The sequence below is a fragment of the Zea mays genome, chromosome 2 (genome assembly GCF_902167145.1).
Source record: "Zea mays cultivar B73 chromosome 2, Zm-B73-REFERENCE-NAM-5.0, whole genome shotgun sequence".
In the NCBI taxonomy this organism is placed as follows: Eukaryota; Viridiplantae; Streptophyta; class Magnoliopsida; order Poales; family Poaceae; genus Zea; species Zea mays.
In genome coordinates, this window is record NC_050097.1 from 20,114,929 (window position 1) to 20,134,760 (window position 19,832).

Genomic DNA, 19,832 nt, shown 5'->3' on the forward strand with positions numbered 1-19,832 from the left:
TAATTTTACGGAACCCTTGTGGACTTATAGTTATGCGAATCTTGCAAAGGATGTTGTATGTGCAGCAGGTTTGATGAAGATGGCGCCCACCTACTGCTGAAATGTAAAGAAACACGGAGGGTTTGGCACGAACTGAACCTAGAACCAGTCAGATGTAAGTTGGCCGAGGAAAGACCTGCTGTAGTGTAGACACGATGGAAATGGTGTTTGCGTTGGAGAACAAAACGAAGCTGATGGTTGCCACACTGCTATGGCTGTAGTGGGGTGAGAGAAACATGCAGAGGGAGGAAGGGCATGGATCGATCGGCATTGGAAGCTGCGTACGGCACGGCTTCAATGTCTGTCCAGATTCCGACAACAGAGAAGGGAACTCATGTGCGGGCCAATGTTCAGACAAAGAGACGGAGGAAGATCGAGGAAGCCACCTGACGGTGTTCTGAAACCGAATACGGGTGGCGCCTTTCTCAGTCAGGAGAAGTCAGGGGGGCGGCCGGACGGGGATTCGTCGTCAGAGATGGCACAGAACAAGTGGTGAAGGCGGGAGGAGGGAGAGAAGAGTTTCTCCAGGATGCTTTTCACGCAGAACTGTTGCGAGTCCTATCCTATCAGGCTTGAAGAAAGCTGTTAATATGGGCATTTCACTTTTCACGCTTGTGCTTGGAAACATGTGCCACCATGGTCCGGGATGCTTTGCTAGGAGAAGACTATCTTCTATCAGCGATGGCGGGAATCATCACGGAAGCGAAGCACTTGATGTCTGCAGAGTTTGTTTTGGTTTCTATGTCAGTTTGATGATCGGGTGCAGAAGTCCTAGTGAGTCTGTAATCACTTGGGAGGTTGCCCCCCATGGTGTTGGGGTTTTGGTGTCCAGTGATTTTAGTTTACCTACTATTCATAAGTAATGGAATCCCTATTTTTTTTTTAAAAAAAAAAGAAGAAGAATCAGTTGCACCCCAAATAGTTATTCCTCGACAAAACTAGAACAGCTAACCACGCATAAAGCTAACAGAACCGAATTCTTCTGCTGGCGTTGGGCGCCACATCAGATAATCTCCTCGTCTCATCAGGGTCCCTTTCTGTCGCAAGAGTATCTATCATGACACTAAAAGAAGTTAGCAGGTTGGCTAGGCAACTAATATCGCCCACAAGAGGAAAGAGAAAAAAAAAACCGCGGCCAATGTCCCCCTCTGGCTCCAGCACCCATCACAAAGCACGAGCTTTCCAGCTTTCGATCGTCGACTCTGATCCCATTAGGGCCTGTTCGGTTAGCTCTCAATCCATGTGGATTGAGTGGGATTGGATGGGTTTGAATCCCAAATAAGTCAAACTTCTTCTCAATTTTTTCCAATCTCATCCAATCCATGTGTATTGGGAATAACCGAACAAGCCCTTAACTGGCATCTCCATCTGGCCATGATTGACCCCATGACTCTTTCCAGGTCCAGTTTGTTCAAATTCAGCAGGCGCCGTAGACAACTAGACATTATTCAGAATATGTTTTTTTATTGAGAAAGCATTTTATTAACTTAAAATAATTACATTGAGTTGATACAACCATTTTTAAGATCACTTTTGACCTCTAACACTTACACAAAATTATTTTCTCGACAGATATAGACACCTTAGTGACTATCAATACTACTAGACCGTTATCCATGTACCTTGCCTAGATAAAAAATGCCTTGACCACGCGCTCCAATTATTTCCATACCACTAAAACCAAATCGTATAAATGCAGCTGCTGGAGATTAATCCCAAATACAGAGCCAGTGGATATAAAGTAGATAGCCTGCGAAGAAAAGTTGACGTTCTTTTGTTAAAGATCATATCATTTCGATATAGCCGCAAAGACCAATTAGATGCAGTCAGCTCCTAGCAGTAGTAGTGTTCTCATGTCTACTCTAATTTCCCTTAACCGTTACCAGACAGATGTGGTATACTATGGGGTTGAGAAAGCCCTCAAGCGTATAATAGACTGATTTTTTTTTTTTGCAAATTAACATTAAAAAAGTAAGTGCTTAATCGTCTCATCCTTGACAAAAGCAACATGTCTTACTACTTCACCAATTACGTTTAGATAAATTATTTTTTATTAGTATTACATCATGTTATAAGCGTGAAGGAGTTTCTAATTGAGTTGGTTAAACGGTCTTAGTAGCATCCTTAGGTTCTGAGTTCAACTCTCTGTGGGATCGAAGTTTAGTCTATGGTTAAAAATATTCTCTCATCTATCCTACGCCAAAGTATAGATCTAAGGCTCATCCCCGTTCGGCGGTCGTGGTTCAAAAAATCTCATGTCATTATAATCAATTCATCATGTTCATGTGTATATAGATTCGTCGTCTTCATGGCTAGATCCATCGTTGTTGCTGCCTTCCTGGACAGATCTGTCGCTGCCCCTTCTATTCTATCGTCGCTGCCTCGACCGACGTGTGCTGTCTTTTTGTTGCATCACGCCACCGACATTTGTAACTCAAACGTCGACCCCTCCGAAGAACGAGGTTGCTACTACTCGACTCCAAGCCGCAACAACACCGCTCGTGGTCCAGCTACCTTCATCGGATCTGTCGCCCTCCCGGGTGGTGGAACCAGTAGTGCTTGTTCCTCTTCGTCGTCCAGCTTACTCATGGTCGCCGTCCACCACCCTCTACGATGTGCCACCCTCTCTCTTTGGCCAATCGTCCGGAGCACATTTCTCTTCGGTGGAGGACAAAGCTGGGTGTTGCGCTATCGTCTGCTCGCCTCGACGACTTTGGTTTAGCGCACCCTCTCGTCAGCTACAACCACGATCATCTCAACCTCGGCTACCTTGACATCCTGGGACTATCATCTATCTGGAGCGCACAATTGTCTGTAGGTGGGCTGGCACCAGTGTTGGGATGCCAATGGTCTATATATGTAATCATTATGGAATATAAGTGAATCTTAGGGGGTGTTTGGTTAGAGGGACTAAAGATTAGTCTCTAGTTTTTAGTCCCATTTAGTCCTTTTTTTGCCAAACACTAGGACTAAAATATGGACTAAAATGATTTAGTCTTTAGTCCTTCACATAGGTGCTAAAAGAGACTAAAAGCCCACATGAGTGTATTCCAAGAGCATTTGAGTCTTTGGACAATGTATTTAATGACTTTAGAACCTATTTAGTCCCTAGAACCAAACAAGTAGGGACTAAAGTTTACTCCTAGGACTAAAGTTTAGTCCTAAGACTAAATGAAACCAAACATGGCCTCAGTTTCTTACAAAAGTGAAAGGTGAGATATATATTACAATGTAACTATGCTATGCCAACATGTTCATAAAATCCAGGATTTTGCCATGTGAATATATATCATACATAAGCAATGCATATGTACAGTTTATTTCACGCACGCAATTCCTTGTCAACTCCAGAATGTTCACCTGTCGCTCACCAAATAGTTTTACCCATTAAAATATTAGCTTCTTTTATTACCTTAATAACACTGCTTTGGTCGCTCCGGTCCGGGCGGTGTCATCAGTTGTCAAACTTCTTTGGACTCTTGTAGTACCTCAAGAGGAGGGACCAACAGACAACACTGACGGACGAAGCTGCCATCGCGGCGCCGGCAACCCATGGTGGCAAGCGAAACCGGGTCGATGGGAAGAGCACCCCTGCAGCAATTGGTATGCCAATGACGTTGTAGCCGAGCGCCCACACGTAGTTCATCCGTATGCGGAAAAACGTTTTCCTGGAGAGATCGATAGCAGTGATCACATCCTCCAAGTTGCTCTTCATGAGGACGATGTCGGCTGCTTCAATGGCGACATCTGTTCCAGCGCCAATGGCCAGGCCTACATTAGCTGAAACTAGTGCCGGGGAGTCGTTTATTCCGTCACCAACCATCGCCACAGTTTTTCCTAACAGCTGCAAGAATTAAGGTCCGAGAAGGGTAAACAAACACTAGATCGCTGTAAGAGGAAAGCGACAGTAAGTAACGAGAGAAAACACAGTCGTCAGTACATATAGCTTACCTGAAGTTCCTTCACCTTTTCAGCCTTCTGCTCGGGTTTTGCTTCGGCGATGATCTTTTCTATTCCAACCTCTTTGCCAATGGCGTTAGCAGTCCCCCAGTTGTCCCCAGTCACCATAATGCTCTCCACATTCATGGACTTGAGGTAAGATATAACTTCACGGGCGTTTGGTTTTATCGGGTCAGATACAGAAATTATGCCCACAACTTCTTGATCCATAGCCACAATAATGCCTGTTTGCGCCTTTTCCTCTTCTTCCATGAGAATTTCTGAAGCTTCCACTGGGATATCAATGCTTGATGACAGCATGAAGCTCTTGTTCCCAACAATGACACTCCTATCGCAAACCTTGGCCCTCACACCATGTCCGGGGACCGAAATGAAATCTCTTGCTTCTGGCCAGATGTGGTTTTCTTCTGAGTAGAACTTCTTTGCATGTTCCACTATCGCCTTTGCCAGTGGGTGCTCACTGTTGTCCTGAATAAGATAAAAAAAACATGAAAATTGGAAGAAGAAGAAAAAACAAATGTCTCTTCAAAATACAAATTGATTTCACCCAAAATGACAGACGACATAAATAGAGTTGAAAAGCGTACCTCTGCAGCTGCAACATAATCAAAGAATTCACGCAAGACCATGTTTTTGAGAAGCCTGGTGTTGACAACGACTGGCTTCCCGACAGTCAGCGTTCCTGTCTTATCAAAGACGATGCAGTTTACCTGTAAAATGTCGTGTAAGTAGCGTTGTCAGTTTATCCCTAACTCGAAAGCGCTGTTTTAAGCAAGCGCATAAACATTATCATGACAAGTTTCCATACCTTTTGTGCACTCTCAAGAGCTTGTCCACCCTTGATCAGAACGCCTTGTGACGCACCAACTCCAGTTGCAACCATCACGGCAGTTGGAGTTGCCAGCCCTAAGGCACAAGGACAGGCAATCACCATAACTGATATTCCAAACTGAAGAGCAAGCTGAAAGCTATCCATGGAAGATGGTATCCATGAGTATGGGTAACCATGGAATCTCCCAGCTAAGAACCACACAAGCCAAGTAAGCAAAGAGAGAACGATAACCTGCAAACATGGGGAAGATTATTCAGCATTGATAAGTTTACCCCCATTGATTTTATTACAAAAACGTAACTGAGCATACCAGTGGGACAAAGACTCTAGATATCTGATCAGCGAACTTCTGGACAGGAGCTTTTGCCATTTGTGCGGACTCAACTAGTCTTACGATCTGTGCCAGTGCAGTCTCTGATCCGACAAATGTTGCCCGGACATGCAGCACACCATTCTCATTCACTGTTCCTCCAATTACAGTATCGCCCTTCCTCTTCGCTACTGGCCGTGATTCTCCAGTAATCATGCTTTCATTCACATGGCTCTGGCCCCAAATAACAAATCCATCAGAAGCAACTTTTCCACCTGGGACTACTTTGATCACATCATTTTTCTGAATTAGCCTGCTGTCAATCTCCTTTTCTCCTACCACATTTCCTTCATAGTCATACATTAACAGTGTTGCAGTTTCCGGTGCAAGATCCATCAGCTTGGCAATAGCCTCGGAGGTTTTTCCTTTTGCCAAGATCTCAAGGTACTTTCCAAGAAGGATAAACGAAATGAGCATGGAGCTAGTCTCAAAAAAATCAGTTGACATGTAATTCTCAGAAGTAGCTGCCCGAAGAACTGAGTAAACTGAGTAGAAGTAAGCCGTGTTCGTCCCTAGAGCAATAAGGACATCCATATTTGGTGAGCCATGGCATATTGCCTTGTAAGCACCAGTATAAAACTTTCGACCAATTACAAATTGCACTGGTGTTGATAAAATCCACCGCAATAGTTCGCCAATGCTCATCATATTGATAACCTTTTTTTCGAGCCCATCCTTCAGCCCAGGGATGTACATGAACACCATGGAAGTGAGAAACACTGGAATAGTGAATATTAAGCTCCACAAGAAAGATTGCCTGTATCGTTTGATTTCTCCATACCTGTGATGCTCCCTTCCTCCTGCTTCTGCATATATTGATGCAGTAACACCACCAGAAGTGGCTGACTCGATGACTTCAATGAGGTCCCTGGGACCTGTCTGGTCAGGCTTGTACGAGACGGTGACCTTGTGGAGTTCAGTATCGATCTTTATGTCTTCCACGCCAGGAAGAGCTTGGATAGAGCTTTTCAGTATCATTGTTAGCCTCTCGCTCAAAACGCCATCTAGTTTGAGGTCTATCCTGCTCCGATCTTCTCCTGTAGTAATTAGTATTGCTTCAAAGCCAGTTTCTTCCACTGCATGGATGAGTTGGCTGGCAGTAACAATCCTGCGATCATAATGGATCTCTGCCTCTTCAGTAGCCAACGCAACTGAAGCTCTTTGAACACCAGGAAAAGCTTGCAAGGCAGATTCTACTGTGTTTGTGCAGGACGTGCAGGTCATCCCTTTTATATGAAACCTGCATACTAGAATGTTTTTTGCTCTGACCTCCTCGTTAATCAGCTTAGCTTCAAAACCAACATCCTCGATCGCTTCCCTAATTTTTCCCTCCTGTTAAAAGCCATATTTTACAAACATTTTTTTCATAAAATGAGTTTTATGATGGTGCTAAGGAAACAAATATTAAATTTTTATTAAATTAAAAGGAGTATGTTGGTCACTTCATTTGGATCGTACTAAGTAAAAAGAGATTTAGGCTATATATTTCGTTAAGCTGTTTTTTGTGAAAAATAGGTTGGGGACGTGGAGTAGTGATTGACAGACGTCTTTTTTTATCTTAACAAAATTAATTTTATTTATGCTAGTTTCATCATCTATTGCCTGGACAGGGCTTAAGGTTGCTAGATTCTAAACATTGTTAACAAAAAGATTGTTTTGATAAACCTTGAGATCCAAACAAACTCATCAATATGTTTGCCATGATCTGGAACCAATATTGTCTTTTCCTAACCTGAAAACCGGTGTGATTTTAGATGTTGAATAATGTAAATGATAACTAGTACAATACATGTGTGTTGCGACATCACACAATCATATTTGATACCATAAAAAATAAATTTAATATCAAAATGAATATATGGTCCACATATTAGATATTAAACTGATAAAAACAAATACTATGCCAAAAGGTTGAGAAATGTGTGAGTTGAAAATAAGCTTGACCCTTTTTTATAGCTCACTTGATCGCTCGTCCTCCTTCACCTAGCGAGATGACACTATGTGGGAGTGTTTCACTATGTGTGGCTTTCTGTAGTGTTGAGTTTTAGTGTTTTTTCACTGCCCATCTATAGTATAACGGCTCATTGTTTGGTAAGAAGCGGGAGAGGGATAAACCTACGCGTTTTGCACGTGACGTGCGACACACGAAAGTGGTGCTTTAAAAGAGTATATGATTTTTTTTAAGGAGTAGGGATGTATATGAATTTTTTCTTATTGTATAAAAGAAAGTATGCAACATAGATAATATTCACGGGTAGTCATTCCGCTTGTTCATGTAAAAAGATTTCTTAAATAGTAGTATCGCAGTTGCTATAGATTTTCAATAAATGGAATTTATTACATTGTATTTACATTTAGATACGATGGATTGGCACCAATAAAATCAAATATGCATCCAATAAGATAACTTGAGAGCAAGCAACACAAGGTTGATATATGAGACGAAACTTTTTTCTAGTCGTTATGTCCTATAAAGGGCTATATCTTGCCTTTATAAACAGTTCTTTTTCAATAATGGGGGACAGGATTGCAACTTTGCATGACCAAATGCGCCACTTATGAAAGAAAGTAATCATAGAGACGTGAGTGATATTGTTCTTGAACACGACAACTTATTTCATTCTGTGCAATATAATAATTATTTGGGAATACAGCAGAAGGAACGCCAACTGAAGAGATTAAAAGATATATAGTGTAGCTTAACAAAAGAAAAAGAGTGATATGTACTGTAACAAAAAGAGCAGCGCAGAAAACAGATACACTTCACAAAAGAAAGACTACGACGTGTGTCAGTATCCAGTTGTGTGTGAATACCTTGGGAAAAGGATGTAAAACAAGTATTGATTTGACAAAAGCATGCATGTTTGGGACAGTTTTTCTTACAATTTCTGTCTAGGAGCAAAAACTCATAGCGTTTGTGGTTGATAACCAATAAATTATAAGCAAGAACCACCATTTTTTCTTTTCTTAAAAAATCCATCTGTACTGTACGCCAAGCCTGCAGCCTTTGTGAATATATTAAAAATATGAATATCAATATTATATTATTTATATCATTAGATAGATCGCTAAATATATTTCATAATAAACTTATTTAGATATAGAAATGTTGCTAATATTTTCAATAAACCTAGTAAAACTTAAGAAAGTTTGACCGGCACGAATACCATAGTGACACTTAATTTGAAACGGATGGAGTAAATCACAACAAATAAATGGAAATAAAATTCATGGAGAGCCATTTCATTTCAATTATTATTTATCAACTTACATACATTCAAATTGATTAAAATAAAAAAACTCGACCTGCGGGGGGTAAGACAGCCCCCGGGCATTGTATTAAGAAGACCTTCTCACACAGGTCGAGAAAACCCCCGAGAATCCTTGCCCTTTGGCGTGGGACAGATGAGGGGATTTTTTTAACCACAGCCTGAAATTCGCTCCCACGGGGAGTCGAACCCAGGACCTGTGGAGTGCTACTCAGACCACCTAACCAACTCAGCTAGAGACCCTTTCGCTTAAGGTCAAAAAAACATCTAGCAATAGTAGCGGTATTTGCAAGATTTTTTCTTAAAAAATACAATACATTATTATGTTAAAATTAGATAGGGGATAGAGGCAGCGGTGGGGCAAGACTGCTCCTAAGCCCAAGAGCCTCACTCAAGCTTCTTCTAAGATTTAAAATGTACACAATATAGTATAGAATAGACTGATATATTGTAGTAGTATAATCTAGTCCAACAATTTTTTTATGACTACGTCCCTCGTAGAGATCTAACTATATGAGTTGGTCCATTCTACCGCTCTACATTCAATCAAAATTGTGGACCAACTTTAGGCGTCGTTTTGTTTCTCTAATTAAAGTTTAGTTCATGTAATATTGAATATTTAAATATCAATTATGAGTGTTAAATATATGCTTAATTAGATATAATAAATTTGTTTCGTCGTTTAATCTTCATCTATGTAATTAGTTTTATAATTAGATTATATTTGATACACATCATTGTTATTTAAACAATCGATGTGACATAACTAAACATTAATTGTCATTTAAACTATCGATGTGACACAACTAAACATTAGTTTGGTGGTACGAGACACCCCTAAATGACGCGTCTAATCTGAGCCCTGCGTCACATCTAAATTATATCACTGAATATTTTGCTAAAAATTGGAACATTAAATGCATAAAAGTTTACGCTCAATTCTCCATATGTCTGCATACATTTTATTAACACTCTTCATGTTCTAAATTATAGGTCACTCTGCCTTTTCTAGGTACATAGATTTTACTACACATGGTATATACATAAGACAGTGTTATTCATCACTACCTTAACATTGTTAAGTCATTCACTATTTTTTGTTAAGGGTCCATTTGTTTCCTCTTGTTAAACTTTAGCATTGTATTTTTTAATTAAAGTTTAGCTATAAAAAACAAACATTGTGGCTAAAAGTGTTGTGCTAAATTTTAGCAATCATTAGCACTTTAGCTTCACCAAAGATGATAAATTATGCTAAAAGTGGTCCCTAACCCTATTTTGCATTGAATATCCCCTTTCTCTCTCCCATCATTGGTTGTGTACTTCTCGTTGACCGCAAGTGCTAAAGTTTAATACTTCATCCAAACAAACCTCAAGTGCTAAACTTTAACACTAAAGAAACAAAAAGACCCTAAGCCATTCTACACTGAATAATCATCACCTAAAGTGACGAGTATATATATATATATATATATATATATATATATATATATATATATATATATAATCTATGTAATATTTAAAAACGAACTTACAATCGATAACAAGAAGAATATTAGAGAAAGACACTTAGCGCAGCGTCAAGAGAGATGTTATATGACCAGTTCAACACCATTTTCTACAAAAGCCCCCACTCGATCTGCTTTATGGCATGTTTGGCATGGCTTCGCTCCACCCCAAAGCAGCTCTACTCCAAAACTCTGGATGGAGCAGCTCTGCTCCAGAGTTTAGATTGTTTTTCATAACCGGTGACAGTGTCGGGTAAATAACTACAAATTCCATGACAGTTTTTTGGAGTTTTCGGAGCAGCAAAAGAGGTACTCAAAAAATTGTATTGTAGCTCTAAAAATCTCGTAGAGTTTACAACTCTGGAGTTAGGGTGTTTGGCATGCTTTAACCAGCTCATTCTTGGAGTTTTGCTTTGAAGACATGCCAAATAGATCCTTAATAGCATGGTTCATGGCCTTTTATTGACCATGTGGTCGTATTTTTGTAATTAAAATTATAATTTAGAAATTTTAAACATTTTTCCAGATACTATGTCGTACAAAATTGAAAGCCCGTGTAGGCATGTACAGATTTCCAGGATTAAAAGACTAGATAGAGCCGTGCAACCTAGAACAAAGAAGGTGTCCTATGCTCCACCACTAATATGTGTCTGGGACGCTTTCTTGAGTGTTTTTGTTCTCGCTCGTTTCTGTCAATTTGCTGGGCTAATGGATAGACTCACAGGCGGAGCTACTACGAGTTTGCTTTCAGGAAAAAAAATTAGAGCGGTGCGTTACATCAAAATCACATAGCGATCTGCATAAGATGTTCTAATTTAGAGTTCTGTGTCACATCGAAATTGCATAACCAAAATATTCGTCCAATATTTTTTTATAAATAATTTTCGCTCAAGGTTGGCACATAAGTATATGAAGAAAAAAATATCATAAAAGAATTAACGGTTGATCTAATCATCATCTGGAAACATCCCATATGGAAAAGAAGAAAAAAAGTAACCCGCCCATCGGAAAGCAACACCTCAAAGGCTCAAATCAACTAGAGGAGTAGAGGACCGATGCTCACCGACACGAAGGCGGGATAGAAGACGACCTGCGCGCGTCCCCCGAGGACGTCGACGGCGGCGTCATGGATGCCCGGGAGCCGCTTCACGGCCTTCTCCACCGACCCCGCGCAGGCGGCACACGTCATTCCCGTCACCGCGAACACCGACACTTTCTCCTCCTCGTCCCTATCCGCCGTCCCTTTCGCGGCCTCCAGATCACCACCGCTTCCTCCGCCTTCACCTCCTTCGCCGGCTACCACGGCCGACCTAGGGCGCCGCGGATTGGACGGGTACCGCGGCCGCAGCGCGAGGTGGCGGCTCACCTCGGCGCCGCCGCCGCCGTGGAAACAGGAGAGAAAGAGGGCTCGAGTGCTCGCCGCCATTTCGCCGCCGTAGCAGTGGCTCCACCGAGTTTTGATTGCTTCTGTTTGAAGTTTGAACTGGACCGCATTTATATAAACGAGCAGTGAGTGGAAGTATTGTAATTTGTACGCAACTACTCAGCGAAACGAGGAAAAGGAGTGCTTTTTCAATGGGCCGCGGAAAAAGAAACTGATTTTTCAAAGCTTTATATTACACAACATCCATTTTGGGAAATTCATCCATTCAGGGCAGTTCTCGGTTCAGCTAAGGGCCTGTTTAACAAGAGCCAGCTCACAGGCTGAATCCAATAGCAGCTATATCAAACATTTTTTTAGTGGGAAATAATTTTACGCTGATTTTGTGAACCGTTTCTCTGGATTAAACTAGGCCACTGAGAGCTGAAAAAACAACACTTCTTCATGCAAAAAAAGTTTACTGTATAGAATCCTAGAGAAACATTTTTAGTAAAAGTTTATGGTAAAAATTGTAGAGAAACATTTTTTGGTCAGCATAGAGTTTGTGTAGAAAATTATATTAAAACATTTTCACCCGTAGAATCACTTCTCTCAGATAATTTGCTTCTAGGAAAATTTACGAGTGGAAGGGTCTAAATAGACCCTAAAATGGCTTCGACTTCAGCTTCTTTTGTGGATTAGCTTTATTTGATTCTAGCTTCACTACCGGAATCCGAACCTTTGCCGAGTGCCGGAGGCTTTGTCGAGTGCTTTTTGTTGGACACTCGGCAAAAAAGCCTTTGCCGAGTGCCGCACTCGATAAAGTCCTGCGCTCGGTAAAGAGCTTGTTTACCGAGTGCAGGATACTGGGCACAGCGAAGCACCGGGCAAAGAATGCTTTGCCGAGCGTCAAACACTCGGCAAAGGGCCGTTAGCGGCCGTCTACAGCTGAGGTCGTCAGTCTTTGCCGGGGGCCGAAAGCCGGCACTCGGCAAAGTCTTCTCTTTGCCAAGTGTCAAATATCTGGCACTCGGCAAAGAGAGTCTTTACCGAGTGTCTTCGGTGGACACTCGGCAAAGCATATATTTATTTTTTTTATTTTGGCCACCAAACTTTTTGTGGTATGTTCCTACACTATGTAAACCTACATGTACCATTTTGGGACAATTATAACAGTATTTTGTATAGCTAGTAGATTTAGTTCGTTTATTTGAATTTCTTCGGAAAATTCAGATTTGAACTGCAGGTCACTCAAAATTTGGAAAATCGTGGATGCAAAAATGATATCCATGCTACTTAGCACAAGTTACGACCGATTTCAGGAGCGGACCGGAAACTTCGAGCACCATGCTCACTCAACATGGCCGTGAACTTGCCATCCAGGTGTTTAAAAATTGTATAAAACACAAACAAAGTCAGAAAATCATGAAACATGTCCACATGTCATGATATCATATGTAGAGGCTGTGATAAAAATTTGAAAAAGTTTTGAGAAAGCTGTGACGCACTATGTGTACAAATCTAAGAGATCTACATTGAAACTCTATGATTTCATGTGTAGTTCTCTTAGGTTTCTACACATAATGTCTCACAACTTTCTCCAAATATTCTCAATTTTTTATCACAGCCTCTACATATGATATCATGACACGTGGACATGTTTCATGATTTTCTGAATTTGTTTGTGTTTTATGAAATTTTTAAACAGCTGGATGACAAGTTCACGGCCATGTTGAGTAAGCATGTTGCTCGAAGTTTTCGGTCCGCTCCTGAAATCGGTCGTAACTTGTGCTAACTAGCATGTATATAATTTTTGCATGCACGGTTTTCCAAGTTTCGAGTGACTTGCAGTTCAAATCTAAATTTTTCGAAGAAATTCAAATAAACGAACTAAATCTACTAGCTATTAAAAACACTGTTATAATTGTCCCAAAATGGTACATATAGGTCTACATAGTGTAGGAACATACCACAAAAAGTTTGGTAAGGGAAAAAATAGAAATATTCTTTGTCGAGTGTCTAAAGTTGACGCTCGGCAAAGACCTTCTTTGCCGAGTGTCTAACGTGGAGCACTCGGCAAAGATCCTAAATATATATTTTGCCGAGTGCCTGTCCGCTGGCACTCGACAAAGACTTGTTTGCCGAGTGCCGACGATCGGGCACTCGACAAAGACTATTTTTAAATTAAAAAAAAATCTTTGCCGAGTGCCCGCGATCTTCTCCTTCTCACTCTCACTTAAAACATAACGTATACCTGAGACCCTTCTCTTCTCCTTCTCACTCTCACTCTCACTAACTCCCTCGCCGCCGCCGCTCCCCGCCGTCGCGCTCGGGCCCTCCCCGCGCTCGACCCCTCCCCGCCGCCGCCCGGCCACGCCACGCGCCACCACGCCCCTCCCCGCCGCGCGCCACCACGCCCTACCGTGTGCCACCACGCCGCCGCTCCCCGCGCATGGCACCTCCCCGCCGCGCGCCACCAACGCCGCCCCCACTCCCCGCCACCCCCACACGCGCACCAACGCGTGTCTAAGCCCCGCCACACGCACCATCGCCGGCCCCACGCGCACCACCGCCGCCGGAGGCTGCCTCCTCGCGCGCCGCCACCGCCGCCCGGCCACGCCACACGTACCATCGTCGCCCCCACGCGAGGTATGAACTTGTTATGTGTCAATTTTTATTTATTATTGATTAGATGATAGAATGTATAAATCATATAAATTGGTGAATGATAGGATATGTAAATCATGTAAGTTAGGCTATAGTCTCGTTGAAAATTTGTGAATGAAATATGTAAATCGGGCCATTGAATTATGCGTACTATAGTCTCATGGATTGAATATATATGTGTGTGTGATTGCCGGCCATCGTGCCGTTGAATTATGCGTGTATGTCAGCCATCGTGCTGATAGTTTTATTTGCAGAATTTCGAAACCTCCCGTGCAGGGGAGGTGAGAGCACCTAGAGGGGGGGGGTGAATAGGTGATCCTGTAAAAACTTAAATCTTAACACCACAAACTTGATTAGGAGTTAGAACAATGAGATCAAGTGATTAGAGAGAAGAGCTCTTGTGAAGCACAATAGACACAGTAAGAACAAGCACAAGAGACACGAGGATTTATCCCGTGGTTCGGCCAAGTACAAAACATACCTACTCCACGTTGTGGCGTCCCAACGGACGAGAGTTGCACTCAACTCCTCTCAAGTGATCCAATGATCAACTTGAATACCACAGTGTTCTTTTTTACTTTACTCTTTCCCGTTTGCGAGGAATCTCCATAACTTGGAGTCTCTCGCCCTTACAATAAGAATCAAAGTGAAGCACTAGAGTAAGGGAGCAAAGCAACACACTCAAATTCACAGCAAATACGCACACACAACGCCAAGACTTGAGCTCAAAAGAATATCACGAGGTTCTCACTAGAACGGAGCTCAAATCACTGAGAATGTCGAACAAGTGCGCAAAAATGGAGTGTGAATGATCAACAATGCTCAAAGGATGCTTGGTGTCCTCCTCCATGCGCCTAGGGGTCCCTTTTATAGCCCCAAGGCAGCTAGGAGCCATTGAGAGCATTCCAGGAAGGCAATTCTTGCCTTCTGTCGCCTAGCGCACCGGACAGTCCGGTGCACCACCGGACACTGTCCAGTGCGGATTTCTTTCCTGTTTTGGCGCAGCCGACCGTTGGCGTTTTGGAGTCGTTGGCGCACCGGACACTGTCCGGTGCACACCGGACACTGTCCGGTGCACACCGGACAGTCCGGTGCTCCCTTCAGACCGTTGGGCCGGCCACGCGTCACGCGCGGATTGCGCGGTCGACCGTTGGCTCACTGGACAGTCCGGTGCACACCGGACAGTCCGGTGAATTTTAGCCGTACGCCGCCGACGATTTCCCGAGAGCGACCTTTTCACCAGAGCCAGCCTGGCGCACCGAACACTGTCCGGTGCACCACCGGACAGTCCGGTGCTCCCAGACTGAACTGTCTTTGGCTGATCAAAGCCATCTCTTTTCCAAATTGATTTCTCCTGTTTTCAGTACTTAGACACAATACATTAGTCCTTAAAACAAAGTACTAAGTCTTAGAATCATACCTTTATGTTGATTTTCACTTTGTCCATCATTTGGCATAGATTAACACATGACCACTTGTGTTGGACACTAAATCACCAAAATACTTAGAAATGGCCTAAGGGCACATTTCCATTTCAGGAGGTGCTGCCAAAATTTTCTGTTGCTAGGTTTCTGTTAGAGGATGGAGGACCGTGAGTGGATGTACACGGCCCGTAGAGAAAGGAATGATGTCACCACTGAATGGATTAGAAAGACCGATGATTTCGTGGAATGGGCATATGGCGAAGCTGCTAAAGGAGAGAGTCTAGTCCCATGCCCGTGCAACAAATGTGCCAACCGGAAAAGAAAACCAAAGAAAGCCATGGTAGAACATATTTGGAAGAATGGATTTATGCCGGGCTATACTCGATGGATATTTCATGGTGAAGCGCATCGTACGAGAGAGGAGGTGCTAAGACAACGTGTCGAGGATTATGACGCGAATGTGGGGGTAGCGGATATGTTGAATGACTATCAGGAGGCACAATACATGGGAGGATGTATGGATGATGAGCCAGAGCCGACTGCAAAGTCGTTCTACGACATGTTCGACGCGGCACAGAAGCCCCTTCACGGCCAGACAAAGGTTTCTCAACTGGATGCCATTGGGCGTGTAATGGCGTTCAAGTCGCAGTACAACATGAGTAGAGACGCATTCGATGGCTTGTTGACGGTTATTGGGAGCCTGCTTCCGGATGATCACGTTCTGCCAAAGAGCATGTACGAGGCACAAAAACTCCTTCGTGCACTCAAGATGACGTATGAGCAGATTCATGCTTGTCCGAAGGGCTGTGTGCTATTTAGGAAAGAATACGTTGAGACAAAGTATTTTCCCAAGTGTAAATCGTCTAGGTTCATGGAGGTAGACTCTAGTGATGGACAGAAGAGGCAGCTCGACATCCCCTTGACAATCCTACGACACCTTTCGTTCATACCGAGGATCCAACGTTTGTATATGATAGAGGAATCCGCGAAACAGGTGACATGGCACAAAAATGGAAACGATACAATCCTGACAGTCCGGTGCACCACCGGACACTGTCCGGTGCGGATTTCTTTCCTGTTTTGGCGCAGCCGACCGTTGGCGTTTTGGAGCCGTTGGCGCACCGGACACTGTCTGGTGCACACCGGACAGTCCGGTGCCCCCTTCAGACCGTTGGGCCGGCCACGCGTCACGCGCGGATTGCGCGGCCGACCGTTGGCCTGGCCGACCGTTGGCTCACCGGACAGTCCGGTGCACACCGGACAGTCCGGTGCACACCGGACAGTCCGATGAATTTTAGCCGTACGCCGCCGACGATTTCCCGAGAGCGGTCTTTTCACCAAAGCCAGCCTGGCGCACCGGACACTGTCTGGTGCACCACCGGACAGTCCGATGCTCCCAGACTGAACTGTCTTTGGCTGATCAAAGCCATCTCTTTTCCAAATTGATTTCTCCTGTTTTCAGTACTTATACACAATACATTAGTCCTTAAAACAAAGTACTAAGTCTTAGAATCATACCTTTATGTTGATTTTCACTTTGTCCATCATTTGGCATAGATTAACACATGACCACTTGTGTTGGACACTAAATCACCAAAATACCTAGAAATGGCCCAAGGGCACATTTCCCTTTCAGGAGGTGCTGCCAAAATTTTCTGTTGCTAGGCTTCTGTTAGAGGATGGAGGACCGTGAGTGGATGTACACGGCCCGTAGAGAAAGGAACGATGTCACCACTGAATGGATTAGAAAGACCGATGATTTCGTGGAATGGGCATATGGCGAAGCTGCTAAAGGAGCGAGTCTAGTCCCATGCCCGTGCAACAAATGTGCCAACCAGAAAAGAAAACCAAAGAAGGCCATGGTAGAACATATTTGGAAGAATGGATTTATGTCGGGCTATACTCGGTGGATATTTCATGGTGAAGCGCATCGTACGAGAGAGGAGGTGCTGAGACAACGTGTCGAGGATTATGACGCGGATGTGGGGGTAGCGGATATGTTGAATGACTATCAGGAGGCACAATACATGGGAGGATGTATGGATGATGAGCCAGAGCCGACTGCAAAGTCGTTCTATGACATGTTCGACGCGGCACAGAAGCCCCTTCACGGCCAGACAAAGGTTTCTCAACTGGATGCCATTGGGCGTGTAATGGCGTTCAAGTCACAGTACAACATGAGTAGAGACGCACATTTCCCTTTCAATCTCCCCCTTTTTGGTGATTTATGCTAACACAACATAAAGCAACTAAAAGAAGTGCAATATCAATGCAATTTCGAACAAGAAATGATTTCGATTCAAATTTGGCATATTTGGATCATTCTTTGCCACCACTTGGTTTGTTTGTTTTTTGCAAATCAAACTCAATTTCCTATCTCTAAGTCAAACACACTTGTTGAGACATAAAGAGAGGTATTTCAAGAGAAATTGATCAAAGATTCAAAAACTCCCCCTTTTTCCCATAATCAAACATTCTCCTCCCCACAAGAGACCAACTTTTGACAAAAAGGGACATTTAGAATTTTGACAAATCAAAAGTCCTAACTCTACTATTTTTAAAATTCTCAAGTGGTAGCTGATCCATTTGTTGCTTTGGCCCTTAATTTCTCCCCCTAACATCAAGCACCAAAACGGGATCATTTTTGGCCCTTAAACCCCATTGCCTCACCAAAATCTTCAACTAAGAGTAAAAAGGCAATAAGAATATGAAGACGAACTTGGAGTGAGTTACCCTCTCATCGGAGTGCAGTGGAAGTCTTGCATGGTCCAAGTTCACCTTTCCCTTTCAATCTACCTTTGAGACCAAGTCAAGTAAACTCAAGCACACGGTTAGTCTCAAAGGGTCAAGTTGTAGCATGCCTCCCCTAAATAAGTGCATCACTTGCAATTGGACTTGTGAGGTCTGGGGATCATGAGTACAACTCGAGCACCATAAATAACCAACAAAATGCATAAGGAATATGATCAAAGGCATAAACACATGTATGCTACAAATCAATCCAAGTTCCGCGAATCTAAGACATTTAGCTCACTACACAGCATGCAAAAGGTCTTTTCATTTAAAGGCTTGGTAAAGATATCGGCTAGCTGGTTCTCGGTGCTAACATGAAGCACTTCGATATCTCCCTTTTGCTGGTGGTCTCTCAAAAAGTGATGTCGGATGTCTATGTGCTTTGTGCGGCTGTGTTCAACAGGATTATCCGCCATGCAGATAGCACTCTCATTATCACATAGGAGTGGGACTTCGCTCAGATTGTAGCCAAAGTCCCGGAGGGTTTGCCTCATCCAAAGTATTGCGCGCAACACTGTCCTGCGGCAACATACTCGGCCTCAGCGGTGGATAGGGCAACGAAAGTTTGTTTCTTAGAACTCCACGACACCAGGGACCTTCCTAAGAATTGGCACGTCCCCGATGTACTCTTCCTATCGACCTTACATCCAGCATAGTCGGAGTCTGAATATCCAATTAAGTCAAAGGTAGACCCCTTTGGATACCAGATCCCGAAGCAAGGCGTAGCGACTAAATATCTAAGAATTCGCTTCACAGCCACTAAGTGACACTCCCTTGGATCGGATTGAAATCTAGAACACATGCATACACTAAGCATAATATCCGGTCTACTAGCACATAAATAAAGTAAAGACCCTATCATGGACCGGTATACTTTTTGATCAACGAACTTACCTCCTTTGTTGAGGTCGACGTGTCCGTCAGTTCCCATTGGAGTCTTTGCGGGCTTGGCGTCCTTCATCCCAAACCGCTTGATCAAGTCTTGTGTGTACTTCGTTTGGGAGATGAAAGTGCCATCCTTGAGTTGCTTCACTTGGAACCCAAGGAAGTAGTTCAACTCGCCCATCATCGACATTTCGAACTTTTGAGTCATCACCCTGCTAAACTCTTCACAAGACTTTTGGTTAGTAGAACCAAATATTATGTCATCGACATAAATTTGGCACACAAATAAGTCACCATCACATGTCTTAGTGAAAAGAGTTGGATCGGCTTTCCCAACCTTGAAAGCATTAGCAATTAAAAAGTCTCTAAGGCATTCATACCATGCTCTTGGGGCTTGCTTAAGTCCATAGAGCGCCTTAGAGAGCTTACACACATGGTCGGGGTACCGTTCATCCTCAAAGCCAGGGGGTTGCTCCACGTACACCTCCTCCTTGATTGGCCCGTTGAGGAAAGCGCTCTTAACATCCATTTGGTACAACCTGAAAGAATGGTGAGCAGCATAGGCTAACAAAATACGAATCGACTCTAGCCTAGCCATAGGAGCAAAAGTCTCCTCAAAGTCCAAACCTGTGACTTGGGCATAACCTTTTGCCACAAGTCGTGCCTTGTTCCTTGTCACCACCCCGTGCTCGTCTTGTTTGTTGCGGAACACCCACTTGGTTCCCACA

The 19,832-nt window shown here is 43.3% G+C and overlaps 1 protein-coding gene across 2 annotated transcripts; it reads right to left on the reverse strand.

Annotated features, from left to right (window-relative positions):
• Positions 1–3,029: 3,029 nt before the first annotated feature.
• On the reverse strand, positions 3,030–11,559 carry LOC103646092 (copper-transporting ATPase HMA5). Of its 2 annotated transcripts, XR_561986.4 has the most exons (7): positions 11,039–11,559; positions 5,142–6,533; positions 4,808–5,062; positions 4,587–4,709; positions 3,991–4,467; positions 3,137–3,883; positions 3,030–3,105 (listed from the first exon to the last, which is right to left on the reverse strand). XR_561986.4 is itself a non-coding variant. In XM_008670818.4 (6 exons), exons 1-6 carry the CDS (start codon positions 11,399–11,401, stop codon positions 3,494–3,496), a joined length of 3,000 nt encoding a protein of 999 aa, XP_008669040.1. In that variant the 5' UTR covers positions 11,402–11,559; the 3' UTR covers positions 3,058–3,493. The 2 variants fall into 2 exon arrangements, 1 of the variants encoding a protein (XP_008669040.1); XM_008670818.4 differs by having other exon boundaries at positions 3,058–3,883.
• Positions 11,560–19,832: the final 8,273 nt, after the last annotated feature.